The sequence below is a fragment of the Jaculus jaculus genome, chromosome 9, assembly GCF_020740685.1.
Source record: "Jaculus jaculus isolate mJacJac1 chromosome 9, mJacJac1.mat.Y.cur, whole genome shotgun sequence".
Lineage (NCBI taxonomy): Eukaryota > Metazoa > Chordata > Mammalia > Rodentia > Dipodidae > Jaculus > Jaculus jaculus.
The window spans coordinates 118,273,129-118,288,090 of record NC_059110.1 but is presented as its reverse complement, the minus strand read 5'-3'; the positions used below and the strand labels follow the sequence as shown (position 1 = coordinate 118,288,090).

The 14,962-nt window shown below is 58.7% G+C and overlaps 2 protein-coding genes across 6 annotated transcripts in view; one reads left to right on the top strand and one right to left on the bottom strand.

Annotated features, from left to right (window-relative positions):
* Positions 1–9,159, top strand: part of Baiap2 (BAR/IMD domain containing adaptor protein 2) — a 68,368-nt gene extending 59,209 nt beyond the window's left edge. The window contains exons 11-15 of one of the 4 annotated variants that reach the window (XM_004655261.3): positions 314–382; positions 935–1,097; positions 2,231–2,265; positions 4,756–4,803; positions 8,576–9,159. In XM_004655261.3, coding sequence (XP_004655318.1) covers positions 314–382; positions 935–1,097; positions 2,231–2,265; positions 4,756–4,783 — 295 coding nt within the window. In that variant the 3' untranslated portion in view covers positions 4,784–4,803; positions 8,576–9,159. Of the gene's footprint in view, positions 1–313; positions 383–934; positions 1,098–2,230; positions 2,266–2,715; positions 3,159–4,755; positions 4,804–8,575 lie in introns of those variants that run through there. The other 3 variants (XR_006638961.1, XM_045159362.1, XM_004655260.3) reach the window with 3 other exon arrangements.
* Aatk (apoptosis associated tyrosine kinase) overlaps positions 4,047–14,962 on the bottom strand; it is a 39,774-nt gene continuing 28,858 nt past the window's right edge. Inside the window, exons 11-14 of one of the 2 annotated variants that reach the window (XM_045159360.1) lie at positions 12,246–14,871; positions 12,008–12,155; positions 11,688–11,888; positions 4,047–7,089 (exon numbers count right to left, since the gene is read on the bottom strand). In XM_045159360.1, the coding sequence (XP_045015295.1) occupies positions 6,929–7,089; positions 11,688–11,888; positions 12,008–12,155; positions 12,246–14,871 (3,136 nt within the window). In that variant the 3' untranslated portion in view covers positions 4,047–6,928. Of the gene's footprint in view, positions 7,090–9,783; positions 10,836–11,687; positions 11,889–12,007; positions 12,156–12,245; positions 14,872–14,962 lie in introns of those variants that run through there. The other variant, XM_004655263.2, reaches the window with a different exon arrangement.

The window sequence follows — 14,962 nt, the reverse complement described above, 5'->3', positions numbered from 1 at the left end:
TGGGCAGGGAGCCCAGCAGAAGTCCCTGAGGAGTGGGAGCCCCCAACCCAACAGCCCCTTTTCCAGTAGTTCTCTGGTCTAAAAGCCATATCCCAAAATGAGTGGGGCTGAGTGGCATGGTGGGGTGCAAATGAGATGAGCCTCCTTGCCCTCCGAGCTGAGTGGACATATGGCATCAGCCACATCCTGGAGCATGAGCCCTGTTCCTCACAGATGGGTGCAGCAGGCTGGTAATGACTGGTAGGACCCTTCCCCGTCACCTGTGTGGAGGCTCGTGGAGCTGCAGGGCCTCCTACCCAGGCTTCTCTTCCAGGCGGGGCTGGTTTCCTTTCTCCTACACCCGGGTCCTGGACAGTGACGGCAGTGACAGGTTACACATGAGGTGAGTGTGCCAGCTAAGCTGGGCTTCCTGCTCCTCGTCTGCCTTGGAGAGCTGACCTTTGTGGTCTTGCTGCATGTTTGAGGCCATGGGTGGAATGGTGTGGGTGCTGCAGCATCATGAGGTGTTCTGAGAGGTGGGAGCCTAGGAACAGTGGAAGAGCAGGTGCTCTGTAAGGCCATCGGGGTGGAGGCGCACTCCTGCTGCCTGCCTCCTGGGCAGGGCTCTAGGGTCCTGGACCTCAGGTTCTCCTGACCCTGGGAAAATCTCAGCTAGTCCTGGTGGAAGAGCAGCTGCCAGTCATTACAGGAAGCCACCATTGAGGAGCTTGGCAGCTTCCTCCTGGTGCATTTGATGCACTGTTCCAGGACACCTGGCTCTCAAGGGGGCAGGGAGGCCAGGACAGGCCTGTGGGGTCAGTGAAGCTGCTGGTAGTAGCCCAGTGGAGCAGAGGTGAGAGTAGTTCACGCCAAAGATCCCTGACCTGCGCACTGGACTTCCTGGGGGCCGTGGGCCCAACTCCCTGACCAACCACTGAGCCCCTCATCCCTACAGCCTGCAGCAGGGCAAAAGCAGCAGCACCGGCAACCTCCTGGACAAGGACGACCTGGCCATCCCGCCCCCCGACTACGGCACGTCCTCTCGGGCCTTCCCCACACAGTCAGCTGGCACCTTCAAGCAGAGGCCCTACAGCGTGGCTGTGCCCGCCTTCTCCCAGGTGAGCCTGTGGACCTGCGGCTGAGACACATGGAGGGCTTGGCTGGTGGCCCTGTGAGTCTCCGTCAATGGCCAGATTCCTGATGGCTGGCTAGTGTGAGTCTCTTGTCTGAGGCTGGGGATCTGTGGTTTGGAATCTGTGGTCACAAACTGCCAGGCCAGCGCAGTGGTCTACCATCCATGGTTCCTAGGCCATGACTGGTCTGGAGGTCAACCTGGAAGCCTGCCACCACCCAGAGGTCAGGAAGGAATGAGCTCAGGAAGCTCCTTCACTCAAAGCTGTAGGGCTTTCATTCACATCCTCTAAGCCTTGGAGAGGGCCTCTGGCAGGTGGTCTGGGTATCCATGTTGGACAGGGTTCTGAGCGTGGGACAGAGCCCATAGGCCTGTGGAGCTAGGTTAGAGGCCTCTGTCATCCTGGGGCTCTTTGGATTTGAAGGGTGCTGGTCTGCTGTGGCCTTGAGAGCAGAAGGGATGACAGACAGTTGCCTTTTGATAGGCATAGAGAAAGGAAGGGATCTTGGGATACCTGCAGACCACCAAGATGTCTCAACAACAGGGGGAGGGGACCCGGTTGATGGTGTCACTGGAGGAAGCCTCTTCATGGCTCAGCCCACCCTGCTCCTGGATGAACACTTGTGGGATGAGGTGGGGAGGCCATGGGGGTGCTGTCTCCAGGGACTGGCAGGTGGCCGTCTCTCTCAGCAGCCTGGTTATTGCTAACCTCTCTGTCCTCCAGCCTGCACATGTCACTCGTGTAAGTCCCTGGCTTTCTGGGAAGGCCACTCTCCCTGTCCTCACATGTTGCTGTTTCTGGGCCTTGGCTCTATGGGTGGCCCTCCTGCTTAGGAAGTATGTAGAGTAGGGTCATGGGGTGATTTACTCTGTATGTACCAAGAGCACATGCAATCCAGTTGACCAGATGGGGGGTGTCCTAGTTAATTTTTAGGAGGTCACCATGGGCAGCAATAGGCTATGTTCGTTAGGTCCCCATCTCTTGCAGCTGGGGATGAGGTAAAGAGAAGTGGGGAAGGGATGGCCTTCCAGGGTGGTCTGGCCCCAGGGGGCAGTGAAGGAGTAAAGGTTCAGTCTCAGCCCCAGGGGACCAGCCTGACTGCTCTGTCTTCTCCCCAGGGTCTGGATGACTATGGAGCAAGGTCTGTGAGCAGGTAAGCCGCCCTTGGGACTGTGGGTGGGACAAGCAGCTCGATGAGGGCCCATCCCTGTTAATCTAGAAAAGTCAGCTCTTCTTTCTCTGAGAACCCAGTTTGACCCTGAACCCACCACCAGGGCTGGTCTGCCTTTCTGGGCAGAGCAGAAACGCCCTCCGCCTGCTCCTTTGCAGACATCTGGGCCTGTCCACCCATCTTGGCAGGATGGAGAAGGTCACTTGCCTGCCACTGGGTCTTGTCCCCTCAGATGACGAGGAACTGCAGTACCCAGGGCTGGGGCTACTGCCCCTTGTGTAGCTGGTGCTGGTTTCTCCAGCAGCCTCCCTGAGGCTGGGTGGCCTGGCTTCTGGCTGGCCGATCTGCTGCTGTTGGGTGGTGGGCGGGCCTGCTGCCCCTGTACAGCAGTGGACGTGCGTCTGGGCAGCTGTCCTGTGCTTTGTTCCACAGCGGCAGTGGCACGCTGGTGTCCACAGTGTGAGGACGCTGACCCCAGGCAGCTGCTCTGAAGAGCTCCTCCCCCGCCTCCATCGGTTTCCCTCCTCAGCTCTCGTTGGTTTGTTCTTGGGTTGTTTTCTTTCCCACCTGCTCCTGCCTTTTGGTTGGTGACCCCAGACTCTGAGACCCCAGGGTCCATGGTGCTGCTCCTCGCGCTCACGCCCCCACCTGTGTGTCCCCAGCCTGGGCAGAAGCTGCCAGGCGGGACCTTCTGGCCAGGCAGCAAAACCACGTCCTCACCTGCTGCCAGGCCCTGTGGTGTTCGCGACGCACACCCCTTTCCTAAGGCTGGCCATGAGCCAGGCCTAGAGTTTGACAGAAAGAAAAATCTTTAAAAAACAACAAAAAAAAAAGAAAAAAAGAAAAGAAAAAAATGGGGAAAAAAGGACTTTTTTCCCTTAAAACAAAAACAGATATGCATGGACTCCGGTGTACGTACTGTTATTCTGCATCTGACCCTCCAGCGCACTGGTGTCTTCTAGAACAGGATGGGCCCAGGGCTCCAGAGGGGTCAGGCATAGGGACCCTGGCCCGCCCCGGGCCCCTTCCAAGGGCTGCACCAAGAAAGGGGCTTGTGTGAGCACTTGTTGGGGGCCTCCTGAGGAAGCTGGCCACTCCTGTGAGGGAGGCTGTCACCCCAGCCTAGCTCTGCCCAGCCCACCAGGCCAGGCGTTGGGCCTCTTTCCTTGGTGGACACTGCTGGACAGGCGTACGTAGAGCAGAATGTGGTGTCTTTGTAGCAGGGGTGGTGTTACCTCACACAGTGCTCTGGCGAGAGCGAGGGTTGGGAGCAGGTGCTGCCCGGCCTCACGTGGACATTCCAAAGACCTCGAGACCATCCCCACCCCATGATTTTTGGAAATCATTTAACCAGCCTTGTGAGGGAGTTAAGGCCATCTGCTGCCCTTGGGCTGCACAGGACTGGGTGTGCAGGGCCGGCTCGGCAAGGCTGGGGGAGAGGCTGGCCCGGCCTGGCTCCTCCTAAGTGCTCTCATCTTTTGTGTGTCTTGGTGACTTTAGAAACAGGCACACTGGACTCAGTGGCTACTGGTTTTGTCTCTTCACACACTGAATTCTGAGCAGCCGAGCCAAGGCCCAGCGGGCTCAGCTGTGCAGCCTGTAGGAGCCCTTGGGAATCTGCAGGACACGCCTGGGATGTGGTTAGCCAACCCCTCCGCAAGCCTGCTGAGGACTAGGATGCCGCTGGTCATGTCTGTGAGCAGCAGCTCAGGCGCAGACAGACCCCGTTTTATATTTAAGGAAAACACAGCCAGAGCGTGGACCTGTGTAAAGAACCTTCTGTGTTGTTCCAATTTTGCTAAAAGATTTCAAATCCAGGGGATTCCATGCGCAATGGATGAATGTAGACACAAAATAGCAAACTTGTATGAAGATGTAAAGTGCTGAAAATATTTTTCCTTTCTTCTTTTTTTTTTTAAATATGAGTTGTGCCCTGTACTGCAGTTAACTCTTTGAATAAAAGTTTTATTTATTGCACTGAGTTGGGTTTGGCACCTCCTTCCAGTGCCTTGGCATGTGTCAGGGCTGCATGGGCCAGGCCTTGCCTCTGTGCGTGCCAGCTTGCAACCCATCCTCATAGTCTCTCGGCTCATGTGGAGCACCTGTGAGTCATTTCCCAGAACAGTGTAGGACTGCAGACAGTGCTGGCCCAGCTGGCCTTGATGGCACCGGGGTGGCCCCCACCCAGCTGAGAGAGTAGGGCTTCACTGGGACGGGGCAGGCTCCAGAGGGAGCAGGCACCCTGCCTGCACTGGCCTTCTTCTCTGTGCTGCCTCGGGGCCCTGCACCCACAGAGCTACACTTGCAGGTGCCCTCAGGGGGTGGAGCCCCCTTCTCTGCCTGGCAGCTGGAGACGTGTGGTTCCATCTTAGCAGCCTGTGCCCATCACGTCCTCCATCCTGTCTGGCCTCTGCTTCCTTGAGTCCTCAGACTCCCTCTAACTTCACCAACAAGCCTTGTGTTTCCTTGCAGCACTGATGTGGAAGTGGCCAGATTTTGAGCTGCCCCTGGCTAGAGTTAGTAAGTTGCCCTGGACTTCTTGTGCCCGTCTGTCTGCATCTGCTGCAGTGGCTGTGGACAGGCCCTCTGACCTGGGCCAGGGCAGCCTCCCCAAAAGAGGCCCACTGCCTAGCAGGGCCCGGGGGTCTGCCCCACTGCCTCACGCCGGGCTCCAGGTCTTTCTTCAATTTGTTCCCTCTGCGGGCTTGTGGGTCCCCATCTTCTCTTCCACCTGGAGGCTTGTGGGTCTGACCCTCTGCCCTCACTGCTGAAGGTGGACCTCATCTGGCCTTGTCTACCCTCTCTTGCCCTGCTTGGTGCTTTGCCACAATCAAAGGGTGACTGTTGAATGGCTGCAGTTGGGTCGTCCGACCATGCAGTACCCACCTGGGTACTTAAGGGGGTGGGGGTGGGGCCTGGACCTAGGGACAGGTGGGCCTGGGTCCCTGCTGTTCCCACTGCTGTCTTGTCTTGCCTCTTCTGACCTACTCCACCTCCCCATGTGGCCCAAAGACAATGACCACACTTGCCCTTTCCCTCAGTGCTGGGGATGGGAGCCATAATGGACAGCTGGGGTAGGAGGAGGACGTCGGTCAAGCCAGGCAGCGCTGGTGCCCAGTGTAAGGGGTGTTCACTGCCCTCTCAGCCTGGCCACAGCAGAGCATGAGAACCTAGGGCCTGCATCCCTTACAGACACTCACAGCAGTGCATCCCAGCCCGCAGACAGACCACCCATAGCTGCATTTTGGGGGGAAGTTCTATGGGGAAATGCTCCTGAAGTCTGAGGACAGAAGTCTGAGGATGGAAATGCCTTTGGCTGACCCTGTGCAGGCTACCTTTTCCCACCTAGCCCCATCCCCTGAGATGCTCTCTAGAAAGCCTACATCTACCATCCCTGACACTTCTCTGTCCCCGAGGTCCCACTAGGCTGACCTCACCTCACCTGCTGAGATGTGAGGAGGGCAGAAGATTTGAGGAGACTGGTGCAGCCTTTACTTGGCATGGACTTAGCTGAAGACTTGGGCGTGATGCCACAAGACAACGCTGGCATGCAGTGCCCAAATATACCCAACCACACAGTCTGCCTGGCCTTTTGGTTTACCTGGTAGGGAATCAGAAGACACCTGTGGTGGTTGAGAACAGCACCCAGAGGCTGAGGCCTGATCCCAGGGGTGCCACAGTGGTAAGGGGGGCTGCATAGGAGACGGTGGAGATCCACAGTTGCTCAGATCCAACCTCGGCCCTAAAGTCACCTTAAGGCTCAAATCACATTTTGTAAGGACTTATTACCAGCATTTCCCTGCTTTTCAACCTGTGGTTGGCAGACCCACAAAACAGTCTCACACATACACACAGCATGCAGATTGCATGCAGGGCTCTCCTGTGCTTCCCATCACAGCATTACTCCTGAATGGCTGCCTGTGGAAGGGAGGGGCACCTCAACTCCTCTACTCTGAGCTAGCAACAGGCCGTGTACCCACCATGTCACCTCGGCCATATCCAGCCTGCAGCTCTGCTCTGTGCCAGCAGAGGGCATCACTCATCGGTCATTCCTGAATCCCAAGGCAGATACCTGGCCTCTTGATGGTCCCACTTGGAACACATTTTGTCTTTATATCCTCCCAGTCTTGGACATTTCTTGGTGTGACATTCTTTGACTGGGCATACCATGTGCTGGCACTGTCCGCTGAAGGTTAGTTTCACTTGTCTGCTTGGATATCTTCAGGAGGAAGCATGTCTCTTGGCAGGGACACATGTCCCTGGATTCTACCTGCCAACATGCACAGAGCAATACTTGGCAGTGTCCTTGAGCTCCAGATGATCATTCTGCGACCTCATAGTTAGGCTCCACGTCCCATGGGGTCACACAGATGAGCTTGCAGGGACTTCTCAGAAGCACCTGTTTTCATTATTCTTTTTTTAAAAAGATTTTATTTTTATTTATTAGAGACAGAGAGAGGGAGGGAGAGTGAGAATGGGTGTGCCAGGGCCCATAGCTACTGCAAATGAACTCGAGGCGCATGTGACCCCTTGTGCATCTGGCGAACATGGGACCTGGAGAATTGAACTGGGGTCCTCAGCCTTCATAAGCATGCGCCTAAATCACTAAGCCATCTCTCCAGTCCTGTTTTCATTATTCTTTCATTTAATAACTTAAGAATTGTCCGGCTTTTCCTCTTGTAGACCAGTGTCTTGGGGATCCCACTTGTAGGGTGGATGCTCTGTCTCTACAACCTTTGGGTGTGACTGGATAATTCTGGATCCCAAGCCATCTCTTGACAGTGTGGGCTCCAAATAGTCCTGTGGCTTTGAGAGGGCAGAAAGGAACATCTGAGGACAGAGAGCCTCTTGGATGGGGCTCAGCCTGCACTTCAGGCTGATCATGGCTTGTGGCGTGGTGGCAGTGAGGTCAGGTGTGAGTCAAGTCAGGGTAGGAGTAAGGTATGTTCTGCAGACACCTCAGCCACTCTGCCTGGGGCCCAATCTGGGACTTGGGCAGGCTTTCTCTTTAGAAAGACTTGTCCTCATTCCATGTCAGGCTTGGGAGCTCTTCCCTGGGCAGCCTGGCTCCTACTTAGCCTGCCACTGGCACCCTTGCTGTAATAGCAGGATCCACACCTCACATCCTGGCAGTCCCAATCTGGCCATAGGTGAGGGGCTGAAGCCCACTTGCACAGATCAGAGCAGAAGAGAAGCCCAGCACGGGGCAGAGCCTCAGCTGCCAGAGGAGTAAACAGTGACCTTTAAACGCCGACACGCTAAACCAAATGTGGGCGACGGCGGACCACCAGCTGGGAGGGCAAAGCTAGCCTGCACCTCAGCCTTCTCTCCAGATTTTTAAGAAAACACAAAGTCTTCAGGAAAAATGTAGGGAGAGGCCCTGACTACGTGGGTCTTCCTGGGAATAATGGATGGAGTGCCCGCCTACCTGCTCTTGGGGCCTGCCACCAGGCCCCCAGGCTCCTGAGGACCCTGCTGGGCCAGCATGACCCCACTCCAGGTAACAGCTTTAGAGCCAAATGTGCTTCTCTGGGAGTGAAGTCCTGTGCCTGCAAGTCCCCGTGTCCACACGCCATCTGTGCTGTCACCGTGGAGCTGCCTGCAGACCCAAGCTTTCCCAGCAGGGGTGGGGCCTCCCGAGCCTGCTGCATACGTGCTGAAGAGGAGGCTGCCAGAAAGGCCAGACTGGGGCTCCCATCTGTGCGCATCTGTTCCATTTCCACTTCTTGTCTCCAGTCTTGTTTGTGCACCATCTGTGGCCTTAGGGACACTGCAGAGGGTGCTGAGCCCTTAGCAGAGAAAATTGCTGTCCAGCTAAGGCAGTGGCTGCAGTGTCCACCCCCAGCCAGAGGCGCCAGGACACGTGCATCTCGTGTCTGTCCTGTCTGCGTGTTTATGGTGTGCCTCCTGTGGTGGTCTGCATGCCTGGCCAGCTATGTGGCCTGTTGAGCTGTGTCCTTTGCACCGGAGCACAGCCACTCCTTGGTGTGTGGGTGGGGGAGCTACCAAACCACAGAGGTCTCTCAGAGCTATTATAGGGGCCATCAGCCCCTGAGCTGGAAGGGCAGCTGGATCCCCAACACCACACCCACTGTGCCCCACTGCCTGGCATATTGGGGTGACAGGGTAGCCTTGGCTGAGGGCTGGCCAACCTTATAGACAACACCAGTCCCAGCCCTGGCTCTGAGAATGGGCCTTAGGGGAGGTCTCAAGAGAAGCCTGGGTGGGCCAACTTGCCCACAGCATCTACCCAAACTGACACTTTTTTTTTTTTCTCTCTCTCTCCCCTCAGGAATCCCTTTGCCAATGTCCAACTAAGACCAACAGTAACCAATGACAGGTCAGCCCCCCTCCTCAGCTGATGGCCACGTCTGCGTCACCTCTACCTTACATAACAGTTACCACCTACGTGTTCCTGTCTGCAGAAGCCCATCGCCTAGCTTTGTCCCACTTCAGTCTGGCCTGGGCTGGATCCAGGCTGCTCCTGGGGATATGGAGGCCCTGAGAGGCCAAAGACCTGCTGGCCACAGGTCTCCCCAACAGAGGGGCTAGCTCTGTAAGGGCGGACGTCTCGGGTCCCAGCAGTGGAACACTGACTGCAGGGGAGAACTCTGCAGCTTGTAGCGGGAAGGGAGTCTACTCCATGCTGCCTATAGCTTACGTCTGGCCAATAAACAGGTGCCCACCTGTGCCCAGTGTGGTCTGTCAGCCAAGGGGAGTGGGCAGGAGCAGGGTGGGGAGTGTCTGCACCTTTGCATCAAAAAGTAATAAATCAGGGCTGGAGAGATAGATGGCTTAGCGGTTAAGGCTTGCCTATGAAAGGACCCAGGTTCAATTTTCCAGGTCCCATGTTAGCCAGATGCACATCATGGCACATGCATCTGGAGTTCGTTTGCAATGGCTAAAAGCCCATTCTCACTCTCTCTGTATATCTAATAAATAAATAAAACTTTTTTTAAAAAAAAAAGTAATGTCATACGCACCAACCTCCTTGCAGGCCCCACCTCCCCCGGCTGCTTCCTGCAAGGGACTGGGCTCATGCTGAAATGCAAGACTATGATCTGAGCTGTGCTACGTGACATGTGTGGACGCCACACTGTGTGGTGACTTGAATTGGTGGCAACAGTTCTGGGATGGGGCTATCTCTTCACCACCACCCCCAAAAAAGGGCTGTGGAGCTCCAGACCCATCTGCTGCTGCCATGCCTTGCACAGGTGCCCAGGGAGTGGGGACATCATGTGGGGGCACACAGGCTGGACCCAAGACTAGGACAGAGCAGAGAGCATAGAAGCCCAACTTCACCTTCCGTTCCCTACCTCATCCATGCTGTACTTGGCTAAGGGACAGGCATGACTCCAGACAAGCAGGGGAGGAGCAGCAGCCCTGGGGAGAGCTAAGGTGCTCCCCTGATCCCAGGTGGAGCTGGCAGCTAGATTCCACCTCAGCCACCCCCCCCTCCAGGTATCATCCCCCCAAACAAAACACTTGGCACAAAAAGGCTGTGTTTTTTCTGAGCTTGGTTTCTCTTAAAAAACAAACATGGAACAAGAAAACCATTGCACCGGCGTCCTAAGCCTCAAACTACCCCAAAGCAACAATAAGTTGTACATGTCTTTGGCAACAATAACTTAGAATCACCCCTTCTCTGTTTGCTCCAGCGAGTTACAAAAATATTCCCTGTGCTGCGACGCCCCACCCCAGCTGCCTTGCCCTCTCCCAGTCCCGCCTGCAGGCAGGCAGAGCCCCACAGAGGCTGGGGTAACCCCCCTCTCCTATGGCTACCAGAGCATGGAGCAGGGCACTTCCATGAAGAGCTGCCCACACTGCCCTGCAGAGGACACCTTTGCGACAGCCCAGCTGTGGCCTGAAAGCCCCCTCTGCTGCTCAGGACATAGGTGGGCCAGAGCAGCCCCGGCCCATGGGGAGGGAGAGGCTTAGCGGAGTTAGTGAAGGGGAAACAGCCTCAGACTAGGAGACAAGGCTTGGACCTGGAGCCCAGGGGCCTGTCCTTACTCTGAGAAAACCCAGACCCAGGTGGGAAGGACAGATAGACCTGAAGGCCTGAAGCCATCTGAGCCTGGTCAGGTGGTCTATGAGCATTGGAGGAGGGCTGGCCCACAGGGCATGCAGGCTCTTGACCAATGGTGGGGCCCCTGGCCTGAAGCCAGCCAGTCCAACGGCAGCAGCCACAGAGGAAGGACACCTGCGTGGGGGAGGGCCCAAGCACGTGTGTATGTGTAAGGACACCCACGGACCCTCTGGCTACAGGCATCCCCAGGGGATGGCAGCAAACCCCAGTGTCCATGACACATTCTGCCACCAGGGCAGCACAGAGAAGGTGCACTGCTTCTCCAGAGCCAGCAACGGGCCTCTTGTCCACCTGCTTTTCTAGGAGGCCCTGACGGGCCGATGTTCCTCACGCATTCCCAGCCACCATCCTTGCTGCTGTCCGGGACAGGGCTGCAAGGGCTCCAGTGACGCCAGCCTCCCCGGGGTGGAGCTGACTCGGTCTCAAGCCTCTGAGCATCCGCCCTCTGCACTTGCTGCTGGGCCTGGCAAACAGGGTGCTGCATGAGCATGTGGGAGATGCCCGGACGCAGGTTCTCACACACCCAAACTGGCCCTCCACAACTCCGACCTGGTCGCTGCAGTAGGCCTATCTAGGTGGGAGATGGACCCACTTCTCTTCCCACCATGTCACCCAGGCCCAACACTTGATGAAGGACTTTCATACCCACACTGAGGACCAAACAGGAAGGGAATGGGTCATACAATTGTCTCCCTGTGCCAAGGTGAGGATGAAAGGCCGTTCCTGCAGCTACAGGCCAAGGGCAAGGGGGAAGGGCCAGGCCCATGCCTGGAGGAAACAGAAAGCACTTATCAAGCGCGTGACTGTGGAGCCGTGGGGGAGGGACACCTAGCAGAGAGGCCGCTAGGCAGATGAAGGCAATGGTCAGAAGCCATGAATGACAGACAGAGGGTGATACGGCCCCAAGTAGGGTCCTCTCTCTGTAGAACACCTCCAAGGGCTCCAGCAACAACCTCAGATCTGAAGTATACCAGCAGGTGAGGGTGGGGGTTCCCATCAGGCAGGAACATTCTAGCAAGAAGGCTGCAGCAGATTTTGGCAGGAGGCTAAGGGGTAGGCTGGGAAGGGGGAAGGGGGAGCATTCTAGGTTTGTTTGGACCGCTATGAGGGCAGTGTCAGAGGCTTGAGGCCAGACCAGACAGACCAAAATGGCTTCAAGGCCTTTGGGTCTCTCTGTCCTTCCCACCTGGGTCTGGGTTTTTTCAGAGCAAGGACATGCCCTGAGCTCCAGGTCCAAGTTTTCCCCCTGCTGACACCCTCCCAGATGCCCCTTTGCAATGTCCCTAGACCCCCATCTAGGCCCCGCTGCACTCACCTCCCACAGACTGGGCATCCGAATCGGACACATGCGTGATGGAGAAGCGGGAGGCGGGAGTGGGCGACACGGTGAAGCGCGAGAAGGGCGTGGCCGGCGTGGAAGGCACGGCCAGGTCAGGCCCAGCTGGGTCCAGTGATGTGGCCAAGGCGGCCTTGGCGGTCACCAACGGAAAGTCGTCGTCCCACTCGAACCCGCCACCTGTAAGCCGCCGGGCCCCAGCATCACTCCAGTGATGTCAGGGCCCGCCCCTTACCGTGACGTCACACCCGGCCGCGACCCTCCCGTGACGTCACCACGCGGCCCCGCCCCTGGCTCACCCCGTTCCGGAGCGGAGCTGTCAGGCGAGCGGTCAGCCCGCCGCAGCCTGCCGGGCGCGCTGGGGGAGCCCGGGCTGCCTTCCAGGAACTCGGCCGGTGACTCCTTCGAGCCAGGGAAAGGCTCCCCGAGCTCACGCGTGGGGCTTTCCTGGAGGGTTTACAGCACCACGTGACCTCGGCTGCTCGGAGCGCGCCCGGCCCCACACTCCCCTAGTGCAGTGCCCGCGACGGTACCCACCTGGTCAAAGAGGTAGACCGTGACATCGTCGAAGAATGACACAGCTTTCTTCTTGCGCTCCAGGTCTTCGCAGAAGGCCTCGGACAGTAGGCTGGGCATCTTGAGCAAGCTGCGCAGATTGCGCGCACTCTGGCTCTCTGCCACCACCACAGGCACTGCCGGGGACTCCTCCTCGCTATCCTCGCTGGGCTCCTGGATGCTGTAGCAGCGGAGCTCCTCATCCGATTCGTCACTGTCCTCACTGTCCTCCTCGTCCTCCTCTGGCCGGCTCTCCACCGCCCCAGGGTGGACAGGCGGGATCAAGCAGAGTGGGGATCTGGGTGTGCCAGGGCCCCCTTCCTGCCCCAGCTTGGCTGGTACTGGCAACTGTCCTGGGGTGGCCTGAAGTTCCATGCCACTGCCTTCAGAGCTCAGTGGGACTGGGGTCAGCAGGAAAAACTTGGAGCGGCTGGGGCTGGGCACAGGCTGCTCCTCAGCAGGACCTTGGACTTCAGGAGAGACTGGCCTTGGGCCAACTGGAGAAGGCTCCTCGGAGGGCTGTGGTGGGGACAGCACCTCCCTTGGATCAGTGCCAGAGGCCTCCTCGAACACCCCAGACCCAGAAGCCTGCATAGATGGCTGCCCAGGACTCTGTGGGCTCTTTAGGCTTGGCTCCTTTTGAGAGTCCTGGACCCCATGGCACTTCTCAGGGCCAGAGGTGGGTTCAGACTCAGCATCCAGGTCTGAGAAGTAGGCAGAGTCTCGGTAGGGGTTCTTCTCACTGAGGCCACCAAGGGAGATGGACAGCCTCCTTTCTGGCCCCGGGCTCTCACCTTCTGACGCGGGCTCGCCAAAAACCTCGGGCTCACTTGACTCATGGGCCTCCTTGAGTACAAACTCAGGAGATTCATAATTCTCTGTGTCATAACCACTGTCCAGGGCACGGAGCTGCCCACCAGGGGAGATGGCAGCTAATGGGCTCAAGATCTCACAACCACCATCACTGGCTGAGGATGGGATATCCAGCGAGTCCAGAGAGTCAGGGACCCCCACCTGCTTCTGCAGAGGGCACAAGGCTGGCACTACACCTGGCTTCTCAGCTGGTGAGCAGTCATTCAACAAGTCAGTGAAGATGCCCAAAGTGATTGCAGTTGAGTCCACGTCCTCACTGATGGGCACCTCCAGCCTGGGGGAGCTGCTGCTGTTGTCAAGGGTGGGGAGTGCCTTGGGGACAGTCAACCAGCTGCTGGCAGCAGGGGTGGGGGAGGCAGGCAGGGTGTCAGGGGCACTGGCCTCCTCTGAGGGAAGTGGGGCTCCTTCGTGGGATGGGGAGGGGACAGAAGGAAGGGGCAGCTGAGGTCCAGCAGAGCCCTCAGCCTCCTGGGCAAGCTTGGGCTCCACCTGGGGATTGTCACGGCCACCTACAGCTGTCTCTTTCCAGGCGGCTGGACCCAGGCAGGCAGCGGGTGCCAAGCCCTTGGCAAGACATAGAGGGGAAAGACTGAGGCAACGGCCTGGCTCCTGACCAGGGGAGGTGGCCTGTGACCCAGGCCAAGAGCTGTCTTGGACCAGCGGGGGATGCAGCTCGGGTGAGGCCCGCGGGGTCTGGTCTGGGCTGGAGTACTCATCCCTGTAGCTGTCTGTGAAGCTGCTCACATAGCCAGGGTCCCAGGACTCTGGGTCACGGCTGCCACTGTTGTTGTTGGCTGACATGTTGGAGCTCCAGTGTCCACGCTGGGCAGCCCTTCCCGCCTTAGCTTCCCCCAGCTCCTCCTCGCTGGGGGATGGCTGGGCCCCAGAGCTCCCTGAGGGGGACGTACCCAGTGGGTCCTCAAAAAAGGGTGGGCAGAAGGTAGCCACGTCCCAGCCTGTGTCTTCAGCTCTGGTCTCTGCCAACATCTGGGCCCTAGGAGAAGGTGAGCGCGAGGAGCAGGGCGGCTCCTGCGAGTGACTCCTGGGCGGGTAGCGGCCACTGGGGCCCCACGGGCCCTCGGCCGGGGCTGCGTGGCCCAGCAGAGGCTCCATGGCCGGCGAGGCGGCGGTGCTGCCGTCTGAGTCGCCGTCCGGGTCCGCGGAGGCTCTGGGAACGGGCGCGCAGCCCGCGCAGTCGGCGTCGTGGCCGGCGGCGGGCACGGCCTCCTCGAGGCGGATGAAGTACTCGCTGCCCAGCGAGGGGCTGTGCGCGCTGAGCACGGGCACCACGCCGGGGGCGGCGGCGGCGAACGCGCTCGGCTCCTGCAGGCGCGGACCCCGGCCCGGGCTCGCGGCGGACCCCGGCGGCGGGAACGCCTCGGCGCCGCGGCCCGCCTCCCACTTGTATTCGAAGTTGAGGCCGTGGCTGGTCTCGGTCACCGTCAGCACGTCGTCGCCGTCCGCGTGGAAGCCATCGCCCGCGAACTGCTCCAGCAGTGGGAAGGACGAGGCGGCCGCGAGCTCGGCTGTGCCGCCCAGGCCGGTGCCGCCGGGGCCCGGCCCCAGCCCCAGCAGCCCCGCGCCGCCCCCGGGCCGCAGCGAGCGCCAGCGCCGCTCAAACTCCTCCTCCACCTCGGTGGCTCCCTTGGCGCACAGGTAGTTCAGCAGCAGGTGCACCTCCTCGGCTGTGGGCCGCTGCTCCGGCTGCAGCCAGCAGAACTGCATCACCTCGTACCTGCCGGGAGACGCCCCCCCGTGGGTGGCCCTGGCCACATGCGGAAGCTCTCTGGCCAGGAGTGGAACCCGCCCTCGGGGGAAGGGGGTTG